Genomic DNA, 18,930 nt, shown 5'->3' on the forward strand with positions numbered 1-18,930 from the left:
ACACTTAACTTCAATCAGTTTCTTTAACTGTCACCCTTTTTTTTTTACTTCTTTCCTAATTCTGAGAAAATTACCCTGAAAATCAGTAAAATAGAATTTTAGAAAAAAGCCCAAGTGGACTATCTTTCTAATAGATTAGATAGCATTAATAATAATGACTTTAAAAAAGTGTTATCAGTAACTTTGGACACTCAGCTCATAATTGCTATAAAAGGAAAATGGCAAGAGAATTTTGAAGATTTATAAGAAACAAATCATGTCTAGCTTTTGTAGAGCTATGGAGCTCAAAAACTGCTGCAATACAAACATCAATGGCTATGAGAGGATTATGTTTTGCAGTGTGTTATTATTTCCAAGTGGGTCAAGGTGGAAAATGCTTTGGACAAAGATTATGAAAGAAAAGAAGAAGTTTTTTGAGTGTACTTCTTCATCATCATCATCTCAAGTTCATGTTCCTTATGATTTTTATACTTATTCACAGAATTTTGATCAAGGACCAGCCACTTACCCCGAAAATGTCTCCCGATCTTTCTCGGCTCGATTTGCTGTTCCATCAAGGATTTTCCAGGAGAATGAAATGGGAAGATAAAGAAAGGTTTTTTCTTTAGTTGAAGCATGTTTTCTTCTCTCTCTTTTTGATACAAATCTTATGTTTGAGGGATTAATGTTGTTGTTTTGTTGTTCTTCTCTTGTTTTTTTTCTTGAAACTCAAGCAATTCTTCACTCACAAGAGGAATATGCATATGAGATATGAGATATGGTATTAATTACTTGTTATTTTCTTTTTATGTATAGCATTTGAGAATGATTGTTGTGAGTAAATTACATATTCAATTGATTTTTCTAAATCAAGGGATGTTTCTGGCTCTTCAAAGTTTCAATTTTGTTTTGTTTTGTATAAAAATGAAGTTGATTAAAATATATTCAAATGTTTGAGGAAGCAAAAATGAAAACCAGAATTTCTTTAAAACTTTTTTATTTTATTTTTCTTTATGAATCCAGAATCTGGATTAAAGGGTTCAAAAGTTTATTCTAGATAAAAGAATAAACATAAGAAAGAAGGAAAGTAATAAACATAACATGTAAAAAAACACTTGTTTTAAGTCCTTTCTTTTTTTCTTTTGAGACAAACTTTGTTTGAGAACAGAGCTTTTGTCTAAATTGTGGGGTAGGGTAGAGGAAATATGCATGACAATTCATGTTGCAACTGTATATTTCTACTATATTAATTATCTCTGCAATTCCATTGGCCCATTTTGGTAGGTCCATATTCTTGAATAATGTTTTTATCTTTTTGTGCCAAGCTTTACTCTCCTCATTTAAATTCTTTTTCTTTCTGGGGTTTTAGTGATAAAGTGTAACCAACAATTTGAACCAATCATATATAAGCTTAGTAATAGCTTTGAAGAGAACAGAGAAAGAAAGAGTTGGAAAATTGAAACATTTTTTGTATCAATAAATGTCTTAATGGCTGGAACTACTTAACTGCTTAAATTAAAAAAATCCCAACGCCATTGCTCTCACAAATGACACTTTTTAAGTTTATTTATGTGAGTATTTTTAAGTTTATAAATAGTTAATGATATTTTATAATAGTTATTAAATTAAATTATATAAGACTTAATATTTAATTATATCAATAACCATATGTTACTTGTAAGTAGTGTTAAACAGTGTCTTTTAAAAAAATTTATTTATGTTAGACATGAGAAATGTTAAAAGGTATGTGTAGTGCCCATCATCTTTGTGATATGTTATTTTGTTATTAGTGAAACATTGAATTTTACATATTTTAACTTATAATTGTGAAAAATTGGTAATTATTCACAAAATACTATCTCTAATTTCTAACAGCAACGCTCATTATACATGGAATTGAGTAATTAATTGTTTTTCATATTAATTACTAAATTAAATATATATGATTCAATTAAATTATACCAATAATAATATAATCAAGGTACACTAGCTATCTATCTTTTAAAGTCTGAAATCTTTGAGACACACATAAGGTAAAAAATAATACAAGAGAAGACAATGTATGGATGCAGTGTGCAATGCATTAAATACAAACTCAACTCTTGTAAAGTGGTCAAAAGCTTTCTTCTTCTTTGTTTCATTTCCCACTTCGTATCTAAAGATGCTTGTTTCTATTAGGAGACTTGTCACTAAGATGCCTATCTGGGTTGTTCATAAATGATCAACCCATCCTTTGAATTGGTCCCCAATTTTCATTTAATGAATCTCATAATTCAGTATCATATATATATGGTCCTTTACAACTGGACAAAACATGGTAGATGGTAATAAGGTATCCACCCAACCTAATAAAAACACTAAACCATTTCTCACTAAATAATAAAAAACATAGTTGGGTTAGAAAAAAAAAAATATTTCATATCATTAGAATGACTTATTATGCCAAAGGAAAAACACAGGACTTAAAATCAACTAATGAAAAATACACATAATTTATAGGAAAGAGAGGCCACAAATGACAACAACTGCATAAAAACTAAAATCTATGAAAATCCCACGAATTGCTTGGTAAACAACCAAACCTCTCTCCAAAACTTTAACAGCTTGAATCCAATTATGTCCATTATCATCTTGAGCCTGAGGCATTATTTCTTCTTCCTCCTCTAGACTGTTATAGCCGCCTCGATTTTCGAGGTATAATCGAGCAAATACAATTGTGACATCAGTTAGTAGAAGAATGTAAAGAGGCCTTGAAGCTACAACACTCTCAGCCCTCACTATGTTTCTCCCAAATATTGCATAATCAACATATGATAACACTACCAATAATGCTATTATTAGAGCACAAAATATTCTTGTAGTCTCTGAAGCTATTATGCTGGAATTAAGTCTTTTTGAAGTGAAAATTGTTGGCTTTTCCACAATATTTGATGATGGTTTTATTTCTTTTTCATCTTTCAATTCATGGTCTAATTTCTTTAAACACTTCTCCATTAATAACTCCTCAAGTTGGGTGCTTTTGATAACACTTTTTTCCCCTGAATTTTCTTGAGTAAAATTTTTATGTTCTAAACCAGCTGCCAACAATAGTGAAAATCAATTAGAAAAGGCCATTATTAAATGGTACAATTTGTTATGATGGACCACATAAATTCGTGGCTGGTACATTGTAATTAAATGGTTATTATTCAATTTAGTAATATCTTCAGAAAATACGAAAATATATTATAATGAGACCGTAATATTAATCTAATATCTATACATATAAAATTGAATCTCTTTCATATGATCATTAATTAAAGTTGAAAATGAATCTGTTAATACAAAGTTATGATATCATAAGATCATGTAATTAAACAGATGATATATATATATACCTGGAATATTATGATGATGATGATGAGAATGGATAGATGAATTAGCAGGGGATGGAGATGGTGGTGGAGTAGGAGGAACACGACCTATGCAATCAAATTCTCTTAACATTATTTCTCTTCTTTTTTCTTTGCTAATCATCTCCATCTCCATTGCCATTAATTTCTCTCTCTCTCTCTAGATCTACCTTAATTTCATCTTAATAGATCAATTTCTTTCTTTGAAAAGAAAAAAATAGCATATACCATAGATACTACGATGTCGTTTCTTCAGTTAATAAATTAAATAAAAGCTATTAGAATAAAGATTGTCTATTTAATAATGAAATGTAAATAAATATGTTGACACTTGACAGTTATTTATAAATAACGATAATTCTTCGATTATTCGTTTAATTTATAGTTTTAAAACATACAAACTTTCTCCTTAAAAATTAAACATAAAATTTACAGTAGATTTAGAAAAATAACATCCCATATAAATTTCTGTCAGCTGTCATAAATTTTCAAAAAATTTCATTATCTTGAATTCTTTTTCGTTTCGAGTGAAATTCTTAACTTAAAATTCACTCATATTTAATATTTATATATATAACATTCACGAAAATTCACATGCATATATTATTATTTAATGCACTAATAAATTTTTAAGATTCAAACGCTTTTCACTAAACCATTTATTGTATGTATATGTTACGTAGTTACTGTTTATAAAACCCCCGAAAAGCCCAGCTCAACGCCAAATACAAAATTTATGGCCAAAAAAATCGAAAAATGTCTACAAAATTTTCTTCCCAAAATCCATTTCACTTCTCTATCCTCATCCAAAGATTGGATAATCTCCAATTGTAGTAAACACCCCAAAACGCTGTCGTTTTCAGCAGTCCGAAATCAAAACGACGACTCCGCTACTCTAACCGACATCGACCAATTCCTCTTTGAAAATTTCAAATCGCTTTACACGACAAAAGACGACGTCGTTCATAGCCAAAACGACAACCCAGATGTCGTTTTGTTTGAATCTCCTCGCCTATTACTTCCGAATCTCCGTGGGTCCCACCGATTCTTCGTAAGTACCGGAATTTCAAGCTCGCTAATCGAGGAAGCCCGGGCAAGTATTACCACCACTACTACTACTACTAATAATTCAAACGACGTCGTTTTTGAAGATACGACGTCGTTTTCGTCTTCAACTACTGTCGATGATGATAATAGCGATGAATGGGTAAGGCTTCCAGATCAATGCGTCGCCGTTTTGGCCAACTCAGCAAACCCTTGCGATGATTTCCGGCGATCGATGAAGGAGATGGTGGAAGAGCATTTCCGGCGACGGAAGAAGGTTGAGTGGAGTTTCATGGAGGAGCTTCTGTTCTGTTACCTGAAACTAAACGATAAAAGATCGTACAAGTACATACTCAGTGCCTTCGTGGATTTGATCGTCGATTTGCGTGGAGATGTGGAACCAGCTCCGTCGAGATCACGGAAAGTAGTCATGAATCCACTTCGAAATAAGCTGGAGAAGAAAACCCAAAGAGAGAGAGGGAAATCAGTAACGTAACAACTCGGTCGGTCATGGAGTTCAGTGTCGAATTGTTAAAAACAATAAACTTTATTTATTTATGTTTTTGGAAATATTTAATATTTATTTTAATTTCTGTTTTTGTAACTAAATTATTACATAATATAAATTTCAAGTAGTGATAAAAAAAATAGTGAGAACTGATAGAATAATAAGAGTTTTGTTATTGGATACCTTCTATGGCTAGCAATACTTAAGGTGTTTAGTTTGAAGGATTAAAAATATAAAAATAGTAATAGGAATGGAATAAAATTTAAATTACATAAAAAAAAATTAATAAAAAAATTATATTTATCTCAAAATACAATAATCATTCTACTAAAATAGTAGAAAGAGCATAATAAATGAATAGAATAAAATTTATTTTTTTTTCATTCTATTCTATTTTATTACCTCTAATCAAAAGTTACTAAAAATTATTATATTATCGAGACACATTACTCATAAGTTAAACATAGTAAAATTTTTTTCTTATTTATCTCTAGTGTGCAATTTTAGATAACATAATATTATTACAAAAAGGGTGCAACTTTTATTTTATGATTTTAATATTATAATTTTTATGAGCTTTTGTTGGTGAGATTTCGTGGGTGTTGCCGGTACTTGAGTCTTCCTAGAATATTTTTATTGGGTATTAATATTATTTTAATAACCTTAAAGCAGCATTGTTTGTTGATGAAAAAAAAAAGCATGGTTAAAAAATAAAAAATAAATAAATAAATAATAATAACGGAAAAAGTACTATTTCAAAAAAACAAAAACGGAAAAGTACTATATAATATAGTGTTTTATCCTTAACGTACTCAATCTCTACCATGACAGGAATAAGCATATCTTGACTTTGGCACTGATTACAATACTAAGATTAACTATATTGAGGAGGCTGCAATTTTTGTGGGGCTTATTGAAAAAAAAGTATTTTAATGAAAGTTGAAAGTGTTTCCAAAAACTAAAATTACAGTTTACTCTAATCAAGCTTTTATAATAATAGTATGTTACTTTTATCAGTATATATTTATGTTTCTTATGATAAGGAGATGAGTTGCATGTGCATAAAAGAGGCTTACACCAAAATACAGGGCCTCTCTAGAGTTGATCGGACACTACATTGCTTAAACTTCAAGACTTTAGTTTTTACTCGTAAAGACAAAATTTATAGTGTGTAAATATCATCAGTAGATAATAAATTTATTAATATTATTAGATAGATTCAAGTCTTTGTCGCCTATTTTGGACCAATATTCAGTTACAACTTGGAAAGCTTATCCATGCAGAAACCGAGCTACAATTCAATTCATGGCCACCTTCGAATAGTGCAGCTACTATTTCAAGTACAGATCTGTACAATTAACACTGCCATTTGCTAGTTCGTAGCATCCCCAAATGAAGTGGCTGTATGCTTTCGAAAATGGCAAGAAATAATACTATAACTTTAGGTTTGTCTTCTTTCTGGTGGTTCATTTTTCTGCATATGGCAAGTGAAAAACCCTTTGATCAGTGAAAATTTAATCATGTGTGTGAGCGTACTAGTACATCTCTATCAAAAATTATCATTTCAATCAATGTGATGTGATAATTTGAGAATATTTGATAGTTATAATTGGGACAAATCAAATCACTTCCTAAATATATGCAAAACTTAGTCCTAGTTTTTGCAAATACTATAAAACATATCTACTGTTCTTGTTCCTTACCAGGACTCTTAGTTGTCTTGTCATTTGCTCCAAGATATTGGTCATAGAGAGCATGATACTTAGCAGGGATAAAATCCTTGAACCTGTTAAAATGTAGACAAAATAACAGATTAAGGGGATCTAATATTCAAACGGCAAAGCAATGACATCATATGATAGCTAAGAAGCAATCTGAGAAACAAAACTGAGAATCTTTCACCACTATGAGGAAGCTCATTATCATCAATATTGTAGACACAATACCTTACGAGAAGAGGGAACCGCTCAGGCCCAGAAAAAATTCCGACAATAGATCTAAAAACTTCATTTATCTTGACTGCTTTCGATTTAAGTGCCTTCATGGAATTCACGAATTCTTTATACTCAGAAATACTAAGTTTCTCTCCAACCTAAAAGTAAACAATATAACACACATGATCTTAAATTCTTTTGAAATTTAAACATAAAATGTTAAAAGTAAGCAGAGATTTGGAAGAAATAATTTTGTAATCCTTACGTCTCTAAGTAAGCCAGATGATTCAGTCATTACTATACATTTAAAAATTTATTAAAGAACCTTACAAGAAAAAAAATATTTTAAATAAGAATCAGAAGGTTAATGAAAGTTCAATGTTGTTTGTAATTCATAGAACAAACAAAACTGGGAATTAATATATTTAACTAACATACTGTTAACTTAGTTAAATGCTATAGCATTGGTTATGTTATGTTAGTTAAAATGCTACAGCATTCTGCTTTGTTGGTTTGAGTGTACCGGTAGTTGTTATGTCTTGCTTTTACCTATTGAAAGAATTTAGTCATTCTTGTTAGAAACAATTCATACTAAATCGAGAGAGACCGAATCAGAGAGAAGAGAGATTGCGAAATCTGGACCAAGACCAGTGTTCTTAGAGCTGAACTCGAACTGAGTTTCAGGGGTGTTTCTTCTGTAATTCTTCTCTAGGGTGAACACAACCATTAAAGCCTTGTATTCATCATGTTAATGGAAAAGAAAACACAGAAAGTAACCGGAAGTAGGTCCTTGGTTTGACCGAACCTATATAAAAAACTTGTGTCTGTTTTATTTTGGTTCTCTTGTTTTTTATCTCTGTTTTTGATTTCTGGTTTGAATATGCATTAGTTGATTGTTTATAGACTTGTGTATTGGTTCTTGGTTGAGTTCTGTGTTGTAAAATTACAACATTCAAACTAAGCAAAAAGAGTAACATGGTCTAGCTAATGAAAGTTCTACATTCTTAAAATTTACCGTATTATTAACAACTTCACATTATGTTATAGAAATTTGTGACCTCGGCCTGGCCCACGACATTTTGAAATTGCTACTAGTAACGAATACCATCTCTCACATTCGTGGACAATCACAACATAAATATTTCAAGAAATCATTTAACAATCTCTTAGACAGCTTATTATTTATCAATAGCCTAGCAGTATTTTACTATTTAGTATAATACATATTAATGTGATTTCAACTCACCTGAATCAGGAATTCAGATCCTCTGGCTTCCACATTATCAACCTGAGCACTTTGTATACTTCTTTCTGCAGAATCAATACCCTTGTCGCATTCCTGAGATTTAGAAGATGAAGAATTGGGCTCCGAATTTCTCATACGAGATGAATAATCACTAAAACTTTCATGAAGCGATACACTAGGCTTTGTGCCTATTGATTTCCGCTTCTTGGAAGGACAAGGAGCTAATAGTCCTCTAAATGATTCTCTGTCTAATATAGAATTATTATCGAGAGAATCACATTTAACATTTTGGTACTGAGCCCTCCCTGCAGAAATGAGCAACTTTTTCTCATTGCAAATCTGTTCATTTGAACTAGTCAATATTGAAGATTTATCTTTGCAGCAAGAAAGAGATGCGCGATTTGCAGGTTGAACTTTCTCCAACAAAATAGAAAAATCTTCACCCACTGCTGCTGTCTGCAAGTATGATATCCAGAATTCAAATCATGATAAAAAGTGGAACCTAATTTTAACAGATCATACGAGTTTATGCAAGAAAAACAATATAAGTTACCAAGCGTGTGAAGTCTTCTAACTTTTCAGTTGCATTTCCTGCTGTTTGTAAGAAATATTATTAAAAAATTAGTCAGTTGACTGAAATCTGAGTAGAGTCCTTAATTTAACTTTTGCAAATTATTTTCTTTTTTAAAGAGAGTACCATCAGCTGACATTGATGAGGCTAAGAGAGATGATATATTATCCAATGGGGCTTCACTGATGTGCTTAAGTGCTGCTGATTTTATGCTAGAATTCAAGTCTCCTACATGTTGCAGAGAAAAATAAAAATCATTAATAATTAATATCTTCACCCAAAAGTGGGGAAAAGTAAACAAGAAAAGGAAATAAGGTTATGGGCCAAAATCAATATGCCAGTCCACGTCATTTTTTAGGCTCTAACTACCAAGGAAATTTTCTGTGGAGATTGAAATTTCCTGTCCCCATTTGAGTCCATGATGTGGAGACCCCTAAGTAGCAGTGGGATAAAGAGTTTATGAATCAGCAGAATTTGAACAGGTTATTTCAGTCTCTAGAGGAGCCCTTGAGCTGTTGGCACTACCATTGCACATTTATTAGAGGTCTGAAAAGGAACATTAAAGAAAATCTCTCTTTTCCTAGTTCGGACTCGTAAGTTTCCTCTTGCCTTTTTATCACATAACTTCTAATGTTATTTAAGGTTCTTACCCAGTTTCTCGGTTTTTGGTAACTCCAGCTTTGTGGGACCCAAATTTTTTCCATCACGAAAAAAACGGGTCAATGTAAAAACTATATCCCCAAATTTGGAGTAGCACTGAAAAAAGAACATCACTTAAGTACAGATTATAAAGATCAAATTGTTATATCTTTTGGATAAGCATTAGAAGATTATATCCAAAGAAAAAGCACCTTGAGATGAGGTTGGATCCAAAGTGAAATTTGAGACTGACGATTTGAATGTGAAAACCTGTTATCAACTCAGGTTACAGTATGTATCCATATGTTGTCTTTAAAAAATATATATATGTATCAATATGTTCTAAAGAAAAAAAAATGATTATTTATATTTTTAAGAGGGCGGGGTACCTCTCATCACAAAAGATGATTGCTCCATAGTCATGGCGATGCCGGATTACTCGTCCAACAGCCTGATTTACTGCTCGTGTTGCTTGTTGACTGTACCATTCTTCCCCAGTAAGAACTTCTGTCTTAAGAATTTGAAAAGGTGACAAATTTAGTAATGATAAATATAGACAGAAAAAGATCATGACTATTAAGCAAAAAAATAAATTTCAGTAGCATCACACAAAATGCAAGTACATAATACCTTGCATGCTTCTCTTAGGCGTTGCGCTTGTTCATCCAAGAACAAGCGTTTCAGACGAACCTGTTGATTTTTCATTTTATTTTTTGAATTATGACAGGCAAATATGTCAGCATTCAGGCAAAATAAAAAAAACAAATAACTTCTAAAATATCTTCAAAAAGAATTGAAAATAAGAAGCCAATAAAAGATAAAATCCAGATTTATCAACCCAGAGCTCAACTATATGACCTCAAAGTCTCAAAGACTTAGGTGAACTGAAATCTATTAATATCACCACTGATTTCAGCATCTGAATTATAACTCAAGAAAATTCAAATTTAAGAATGCCATGCTGTTGACAACATCTTCTCCAATATAAATTATCCTCCAACAATACCTATATGAATGCAAGCATCCACTTAAGTCCAACCAATCAGATATCAAACTGATTTATTTTTATTGCCTAAACCGACTAAAGTTCCAACTGCAGCTTTTAAAGCAAAAATTAACAAGAACTCAAAATTTCAAGTAACGCGCATTATATGCAAATACCAGAAAACTTTGGAGGAAAACTGGATATCAAACCTTATGATCTGTCAATGTGGCAAATGGCATACCAGTAACGATGACAGCTCTTCCAGCATGATCGGCAAAATCTAATCCTTCACTTACCTGGAAAATTAGTTACGATAAGCCACTATGAACAAGCTTTCACTCAAGCAGGACATTCATATTCAAAATCTAACAAAATGTATGCACGGAAAACCTCATTTACACTGGTGTATTATGCTTAAGCCAGTAAAGTAGACATTTCCAAGGCTAAGATTCACCAATTACAAATCCATGAGAACTCTTGGAATTTGAGGAAGGGCTTGTAATTAAACAATAGCATTGACAGTGCTAAGCATATAAGCAAATGTAACTGCTAGAATCACAGGTACCAGGTCGTGTAAAGATCCTAACGACAATAATTCCAATATATGGTTAACCAGTATGCAAATACATTTACCTTTTTCTTTCAGTTCAGGCAATATTTTCATTCCTGTGACAATTGGCCAAACTAAATAAATAATAAAACAAAGTGCACACTTTATAGACCCAATCAGATTAACAATGCACGAGTACCAAATAGTTACCATGATGCCAGAATGCAGATAAATGTTAAGAATTAAAATACTTTGGAAGTGACATGGCCAAACACAATCAAACTGTTTGTAAATCCATCCATCAACATATAAACCAAAAGATCCTTGACAAGTAGATCCAGATATACCTTGCCACGGCACACAGCAAAAAATATTGCACCAGAACTTGAAGTGTCCTTCAGCTTGGCCATGTAATCCTGACAAAACAGGAGGAAAGGAAAGCATCAGATGGACTGATTAAGTAGAGGAAGTAATGTCTCTGTACATATTAAATGCTTGGAACAAATATATATAAGTAACCTCAATTGACTCAGAAAACAAAGAAGATTGTCTAGGTTCTACAACAGGTTTCTTATGCTTGCAGATTCTTTCCCATATTGTTGTTGAATTAGCAAGACTCTGCACACATTAGAACAATGACAAAAATTGTTTAATCTAAAACAAACAAGATGATTTTTCAGGTGAGTTGTATTCCTTACCGCAGTCTTCCAGCACCCAATGCATTGGTCCAGAAGGTAGTAAGATGGAAAGAATACAAGCAGCCCATCAGGAACAATTCGAGCAAAATTGACTGACAACATTTAAGTCAAAACACAAAAATCAAAAATCAAAATCGATGATTAGCGATCAGGTTCAAGCGCTACTGATTTGGATTGGACAGCTTCCAAGTCCTTAATTCAATAAAAAAAATTTAAAAAATAGGTACGTTGACTAACACCTTGCAGTTAGCAAAACTAAACAGAGAACTTTGAGAAGAAAAACAAATTCAATCTGTCTCTATAACATGGAAGCATTAAATACACCTCGGACTGCTTATCTGTGCATCAATATAAATGAACAATCACGTTCCAATATTAATTTGGACCATTACAGCACACTTGAATAAATCTCAATGGTCATAAAAGCTGTGAAATTGAAATAAAAGTGAACAGCTTTCCAAAATTAAATTTTAAAATAACCAAGTAAATTTTCTGCAGAAAAATAGCTACTGAGTAGTGTGTCCTATAAAAATTTAACTAAATCATTTGCTGTTAAAACTCACAAAGGCTATGCTACATACCCATGGCATTACCGAGCTCTTGCTTGTATTCAAGAGTGTCACGACTCCTGTATGAGGAGTTGAAAGAGTAACCTGAGGGACCAACTGGTACAACTCCAGCCCATATCTGATTAGAGTTTATAACATGAGGGTTCTCCAACCTCACAGGAAAGTCTCTGAGGTGCAAAAGAGAATATTAAAATTCCATAAAAACCACACCAAAATCAAATGGTAAAATTTAAGACCAAATATTTACTTACAGTTTCAGTTCCTGAGCAAATGAATCCATCGGAGATAATGTACCAGATGTTAATATAATAGAACCCACAAACAATTTAGAGAATTCCTCCATAGCAATTCCCGGATTAAAGCACCACCAGCTAAGTGTCCTAGATGCCTTACCTGGATAATGGAAAAAGAGATACCTAAACTTCACAACTGCAAAAAGCATGACTGAAACGAGGCCTAAATTAGTAGTATAAGTCTCCAAAGTTACCTCTTAAACCATCCGATGCACTAGCATCAACTTCCTGCACGTGAACCTAAAAACAGAAAGTACTTATATTTTCAGATAACTACTTTATCATACTTCTCCCACACAGAGAAAGAGAGAGGTTATTGTAACATGCTAAATGTATGACTGTAAGAAAAGAAAACACAATTCACAATTTAACCACCAAGTCAACATTTGGAACTTACAAGATAGTATTTTGCATGAGAATTGTCCTGTCTGAAAATTAAATTAAGCATGCTGCCAATACTTTCCAGCCGACAGGCACTGTTTTTCCCTTGTAGCTGGTTATCTTCTTCCAAAAGTTGAGTTGCTTCATCAATTATCCCAACAAGCTTGGATGAAGTATTAGGAGTGATATTTAAATCAGCTAGTAATTCATAGATGTAAGGTCCAGGTTTAGTGAACCCCAAATCCTTGGATTCAATAGGCACTTCCGCAATCCGCTTCTCAAGCTTTAAAAGTAGTGCTACAAGATATACATTTATAACTAATTACAAGTATGTTCGTGAATTCTGCTAAAATGCCTGAAGAATTTCTAATGAAAAGGAGAAAGAAATGCAGATGTCGGGTAAACTAAAGGGTTTAATACTTTTTTGGACCGTTTGTTTTATACCATTACTTTTTTGGAACCCGTTTTTAAAAAAAAAAAATTGAACCATGTGTTTTGGAAAAAAAAGTTAAAATTGGGATCTTGGAGCCGATTTTGGTCAAAATATTTTGAATATAGCTAGATCAAAAAAGAAACCATCAGCTGACAAAAAAAAAAATTGAGGAGCTCCAAATTTGACAAAATATTTTGGTAAATATTGGGTAAAAAATTAAAATATTTTTAAACATGGGTCCAAACAATTAATTGTGGAAAACCTAAAGTCCAAAATGGTATAAACCGTAAATCAAATAGTACAGAATAATAGCGACCCATGTGCAAAGTGCTGCAGGCATACTAGCACTGATGGATTCACTATCACAAAACTTTTCCGGAAAATATATTTTCAATATTATATCTATATTTATATCAGTAAAAATGTTTAGGCACTGAAAAGTGAAAAGTACTGGTGTGGAAAATGGCACCTTCTATTCACACTACTACTGGAATAATATTTACCAATAATATTTACCTCTAAGAATTGCAAAATTATCTGGGTTATTTGACTTATCATCAGAAGCTTGCCTTCTTTTTACAGAAATATCAATACAATTTTTCGCTTCAGAAATGCAAGCCGTAAGAAGCTTAGAAGACAAGTCAAAAGAAGCTGCATCAGCACATAGGCCTTCCTGCATTAAATTTAGGTATATATGATCTATGTACTGCATTGACATTTAAAAGAGATTAAAAAAGAAAAAAGTGAATATCCATAAACCAGTTTCAGAGTTCAGAAGAAAACTTACCAAGTTATGAGCTTCGTCAAATATAAGTACACTGTTCTGCCAATTTATTGTTAGAGATTTTCTATATGCACGATCAATGAGATAGTTATATGGTGCAAACAATATGTCAACAACTTTATGAATCTCCCGTGACATATAATAGGGGCACCTGCAGGAAAAAGGTAAAAAGAAATTATATACCTGCATATACAATATACATGTATGAACGCACAAGCGATGCCAATAATGGCAATAGCTTCTAGGAATATCAAAAAGGGAAAAGCAGTAAGATTAGACTATACATTGCGTAAAATAGAAACGAAGAATTATCAAAAGAGAACCTACGGCCCAAATGATTTTCCGATATTGACCAAATCCTCAATATCTATTGGTTCATCTCCAAGATGAGGATTGCTCTTCAAGTAATCTACAGTACAATAACCAAATATATGTGAAACCTACGAGACTGAATTATTCTGGAAGTAATAACACTCACAATAGTGCAGTGCACAATCCACAAAGAGAAGATGTATCAGTTGTGAAACAAAGTTCAATGTTAGCCAAAGACCATAGCCCGAATTCAACCGAAAAAGTTCCCTTATGTAGATTACAGTAGTTTATTTTACTAAAGTAATTTAACATGCAATGACAAAATTTTATTGTGACACATAACTACTTATACAGCTATGAATATGATTGCAGGAGGGACAAATATTGTGAAAGGTACATGGAGACGCGCGTAAGAAATGACACAAAGTTACAGCAAAATCCAAGCATAACATTTGGTGGGAGAATTAGTGAACTCAACACACTTTTCTTATATCCAAGAAAATAACAAATTTAATAATATTTCTCTTTCCAAATACAAAATTTGAATAAATACACCCTTGTCAAGTTTGTAGCATACATGCATATGTAAATAATTACAAATATGATATGGCCATGGGAAAATTCTCTATTATCTCCATAAGTAAAGAGATGACATAAAAGAGACACAGTGAATCGAAGCAAAAGGTTTACTTATTCCAGAAGAAAGAAAAAGAAGTAGCTACTAATTAGGTCTTTTATTATTGGCTGAATAAGAAGTGAGAGGAATGGGATATAGCAGAAGTTGATTATAATTGACAGGGCTTTGATCTTTGGGGAGATTGTTGATTAATAAAGTGCAAGCAAGGAAATTCTTTCTAATGCAATTATTGTCAGCAAGAGAGCAGCTTTAATAAAAAGAGAAAATCATATAAAGCACACTATTGAGACTTGAAAAGAGGAAATTTACACTATCAATTTATAAAACACACCAATACAATAATTTACCACAAGCATAATAAATCTCTCAATGGAAACTCGACACCTATTACAGTAGAGTGAATGACGTCAATGGTCAGGCCATTTTTACAAGCCTTCCCATTGGTTAGTACCTGTCTTTACCACCTAGTGCAGCTCTCTAGCATTAAGTAAATTTTTTGAAAGTCTATACAAAATTACAAATTTTCAATTTTCTTTCTAATTTGACACAGAATCAATTGTGCTATCTAGGTTTTCTCTAGATGCATCCAAAAAAAAAAAAAAAACGCTAAAAAATTTATCTTTTTTTTTTCAAATAAATCTCATTGAAGTTACAGTCTGGAACTGTGCATATTGATTTAATTATGCATAAGACTCTCCATTAATTATATGTCACAGCCAACATGACTAGAATGTATATATTCAATTAAATGTACTTTGTTTTCACACTTGTGTTTATCACACAAACATTATAGAACATACCAGCAACATGCAAATAGTGGGCGCAGCGAGGTCTTCCCTGATTTTCTTGTTTTTCATGCTCTTCACGCCTTTGACGATTTCTACGAAGCATTTGGCACGCATTTGATTGCGCTTTCCCATGGAGTGAACTAACTTGCTCATGAATACATAACTGCTCTCGAGACCCTAATACTACCATTTTGGGCCTACACCAATCCAGATGTTCAGCTAGTTTAGCTTCCACATATCAAAAAATCAAAAGCAGAAAAGACATATGAGCTCAATCATATGAACTCAAAAGAGCAATTCATTACAAATAAAGACAATGTTTTTATTCTTAGAAGTTAGAACTACCCCACTGAACATGTACCATGATTTAATTCAAGTAGATTGTCCATAAATTGAGTCCACAGCCTATGTCTTCCAAGACAGAATAATTGTATTAATCCCAAAGGAACACCATCCAGCAAAAAAAAAAATAGCAAGATCTACACGGGTAATAAATAAATGAAACAAAGCCTCCTATGCACAAATGAAATTACCTATGATATCAACATTGAGATAGTGCACTGTTGAGCTGACACTAACTAGTAACTACACACGTAAGTATAATATGGGAATGAACTTAGCAATATGTGCTCCCAGATAAATGGAACATAAGCATCAGATTCAAGCAGTACGTAATTGAAAACTTGAAAGAAGGGGTGCTTCCAAAACTAACCTGTACGAGCTTCTTTTCAACTCTTTGATTACTTGACGAATCTGGCTGTGAGTACGTGATGTATAAATGATGGTGGGAAGATTGGAGCTCCCAGATTGTGATGGTGATTCTTCTGAGCCTCCGGCATTCTGACTGCTCTTCAAATTTACACCAGTTGAGAAACCACCCAAACTCTTCCTCCAAGCCAAGGTAGCACATAGAAGGCACAGGGTTTTCCCAGTTCCTGTGGGACTCTCCAGCAGTGCATTACATTTCTGACACATAAAACTGAACTTTCAACATTGGACATCACGGGATACCGTCAATACAAATGGAAAATTATGTTTATAAGTCTTGCAAACTCTTGCTACAACCAATTTACAACTTACAAGATGTAATTGTGATACTCAATACAAATGGATTATAAATGTAATTATGAATACAAAAGAAGTATTTCTAGAATTAAATCAAATCAACCGCAATAAAAAGATAACTTCTTTTCTTTTTTAAACTAGGATCCCCGCCTAACCCTAAAATATATGGAGAGACCATGAAACTACAGCAAATGCTAAGTAGGAGACTTCAAATTTGATGTAAGACCAAAAAAAAAAACTCAAGTTTCCGATTTCTGAATTCAAATACCTCTTGGAGGGCTTGAATGACTTTTTCCATGTAAACGAGTTGGCAATCGTAGGCCTCGAATGGAAAATCAACATCGATGCCCCTAATCCTGTATGTCGGCATCTCTTCCGGTGGAACCAACAGAAAATGCGGGAAACGTTTTCCGATGGCGACAATAATCAAACCCTAGAAATTGTGCGGCTGAAGCTGAAGTGAACTTCGTAATATTCCCGCCATTAAACCAGAGGGGGCAATGCCGCGAAAAAGAATAGAGACAGAGAGGAGAAGTAACGACAATTTGTTTCTTACTTTTTATCGCAAAAGAAAACGGCATGTCGTTCCTTATCTACTTTCCCTTTTACAATGGCAATTTTCATTTAATATTCTTTTAAAAAAAAAAAAATCATTTAATATTCTTTAAAAAGTAGGGGTATTCGCAGTGCGAGTGGTGTAGTTTTTGATTATTTTTTCAAACCAGAATTGCACCGCAAAAAATAGTACAATTTCTACGATTTGGATTATCATCAATAATTAAATTATCACAAATATAACAAAACTTGAGTAACACTTGTCAAAAATACCATAAGGCTTAAAAATATCTAGAGTAAATAATAGGGTAAATACCATTTTGGACCTTGTGTTTTGCAAAAGTTACAGATTGGACCCTGTGTTTTGTTAAATGACAAAATGGACCCTGTATTTTCTAAAATAGTAAAAATAGGACCCTAAGCTTAATTTTTAACAACTTTTTTTTTAATACAATCAACTTGAAGACAATGCTTAATACGAACAGATACAGAAAAATGTAAACAGTTTTGTCGTAACACTTTTAGATCGGATTATAATTAAACTTTATTTTGACAAAAAATCAATTCAGGGTCCTATTTGTACTATTTTAGAAAATACAGGGTCCATTTTGTCATTTAACAAAACACAGGGTCCAATTGGTAACTTTTGTAAAACACAGGGTCCAAAATGGTATTTATCCTAAATAATATTTTGAACCGTGTATTTTGCAAAAGTTACCAATTGGACCTTATGTTTTATTAAATGACAAAATAGACCTTGTATTTCTAAAATGATAAAAATAGGACCATGAGCTTAATTTTTGACGACTTTTTTTTAATATGACCAGCTTGAAAAAATTCCTACGCTCGGTACTCATCATATATCACTGACGCCCAGTACGTCGCCAGGAAAATCCCATCACCTAATCAGGTGAGCTCGTACATGCGCTCGATACTCATCATATATCACTGACACTTGTACTTACTGTTAGGCTTTGTGCCCTAAATAAAACTCTATTTCAATATAATATTTTATATTCAATTATCAATAAAGAAACAAAATTAATTTCATTACTTGTTTAATTATTTGTTTAATGTGTTATTTGGTTCATGTAATCATTTATTTATTTATTTTATTTATAAATTCATCCAAATCCTTATCACACTTATATTCTTGTTTATTGTGTTGTTAACACAGTGGAAAATAATCAAGATTGTGTGATTAAATTTATTTCTATGATTTATCAGTACATAAGGTTTAACTGATAGGATAATCTACAATGTAGTTTACTTGCACCTTGGATAAATGTTATGTCCTTTTTCAGGGCATTGGTTAAAGTAAGCTTGGGTTGGATGTATGGAGTATGCATAGGAAGGGAGCGATATTGAACTTGGATTAGATATAATAAACTTATGGTAATATCTATTCAATTCAATATCACCTAGTTGATCTTAGATCAAATGATCTTAATCCTGAGATGGTTATGTTCTAGTTCAATTGTGTTCTTAAATCTATTCGTTAAAGTCGACCAATGGATCTTCCCGTGACATATAAATTAAGGACATGGTAGTTCAATTGAGTGGGAAC

General features: G+C 32.4%; 3 protein-coding genes across 9 annotated transcripts; 1 reads left to right on the plus strand and 2 right to left on the minus strand.

The window, feature by feature from the left end:
- Nucleotides 1–2,211: 2,211 nt before the first annotated feature.
- Nucleotides 2,212–4,214, minus strand: LOC115705330 (uncharacterized). The gene is made up of 2 exons (XM_030632641.2): nt 3,357–4,214; nt 2,212–3,056 (listed from the first exon to the last, which is right to left on the minus strand). Exons 1-2 carry the CDS (start codon nt 3,511–3,513, stop codon nt 2,473–2,475), a joined length of 741 nt encoding a protein of 246 aa, XP_030488501.1. The 5' UTR covers nt 3,514–4,214; the 3' UTR covers nt 2,212–2,472.
- On the plus strand, nt 4,070–5,004 carry LOC115705328 (transcription repressor OFP14). Its single transcript, XM_030632639.2, has one exon. It carries the CDS (start codon nt 4,108–4,110, stop codon nt 4,909–4,911), a length of 804 nt encoding a protein of 267 aa, XP_030488499.1. The 5' UTR covers nt 4,070–4,107; the 3' UTR covers nt 4,912–5,004.
- A 1,043-nt stretch (nt 5,005–6,047) lies between these two features.
- LOC115705247 (regulator of telomere elongation helicase 1 homolog) lies at nt 6,048–17,371 on the minus strand. 7 transcript variants are annotated; one of them, XM_061117619.1, is made up of 25 exons: nt 17,077–17,371; nt 16,456–16,709; nt 16,105–16,154; nt 15,756–15,971; nt 14,334–14,415; nt 14,010–14,157; nt 13,739–13,895; nt 12,806–13,086; nt 12,603–12,648; nt 12,367–12,508; nt 12,128–12,282; nt 11,547–11,638; nt 11,368–11,466; nt 11,196–11,264; nt 10,508–10,594; nt 9,944–10,003; nt 9,703–9,824; nt 9,526–9,583; nt 9,325–9,430; nt 8,801–8,902; nt 8,657–8,694; nt 8,104–8,559; nt 6,870–7,015; nt 6,627–6,709; nt 6,048–6,420 (listed from the first exon to the last, which is right to left on the minus strand). In XM_061117619.1, exons 1-25 carry the CDS (start codon nt 17,176–17,178, stop codon nt 6,365–6,367), a joined length of 3,207 nt encoding a protein of 1,068 aa, XP_060973602.1. In that variant the 5' UTR covers nt 17,179–17,371; the 3' UTR covers nt 6,048–6,364. The 7 variants fall into 7 exon arrangements, with proteins under 7 accessions (XP_060973602.1, XP_060973595.1, XP_060973605.1 ...); XM_061117612.1 differs by having other exon boundaries at nt 8,657–8,697; nt 17,077–17,370; XM_061117622.1 differs by having other exon boundaries at nt 6,048–6,397; nt 8,657–8,697; nt 17,077–17,369.
- Between the last annotated feature and the right edge of the window lie 1,559 nt (nt 17,372–18,930).

Source organism: Cannabis sativa, chromosome 1 (genome assembly GCF_029168945.1).
Source record: "Cannabis sativa cultivar Pink pepper isolate KNU-18-1 chromosome 1, ASM2916894v1, whole genome shotgun sequence".
NCBI classification, from domain to species: domain Eukaryota; kingdom Viridiplantae; phylum Streptophyta; class Magnoliopsida; order Rosales; family Cannabaceae; genus Cannabis; species Cannabis sativa.

Excerpts from the sequence above, each read along its gene's own strand:
- LOC115705328 (XM_030632639.2), top strand. The coding sequence starts at position 4,108 with ATGGCCAAAAAAATCGAAAAATGTCTACAAAATTTTCTTCCCAAAATC.
- LOC115705247 (XM_061117612.1), bottom strand. The coding sequence starts at position 17,178 with ATGCCGACATACAGGATTAGGGGCATCGATGTTGATTTTCCATTCGAG. Across the intron at positions 11,265-11,367 it reads TGTTTTCTGAGTCAATTGAG|GATTACATGGCCAAGCTGAA; the intron begins GTTACTTATATA and ends CTGTTTTGTCAG. Across the intron at positions 8,698-8,800 it reads CTCATCAATGTCAGCTGATG|CAGGAAATGCAACTGAAAAG; the intron begins GTACTCTCTTTA and ends TCTTACAAACAG.
- LOC115705330 (XM_030632641.2), bottom strand. The coding sequence starts at position 3,513 with ATGGCAATGGAGATGGAGATGATTAGCAAAGAAAAAAGAAGAGAAATA. Across the intron at positions 3,057-3,356 it reads TCATCATCATAATATTCCAG|CTGGTTTAGAACATAAAAAT; the intron begins GTATATATATAT and ends TATTGTTGGCAG.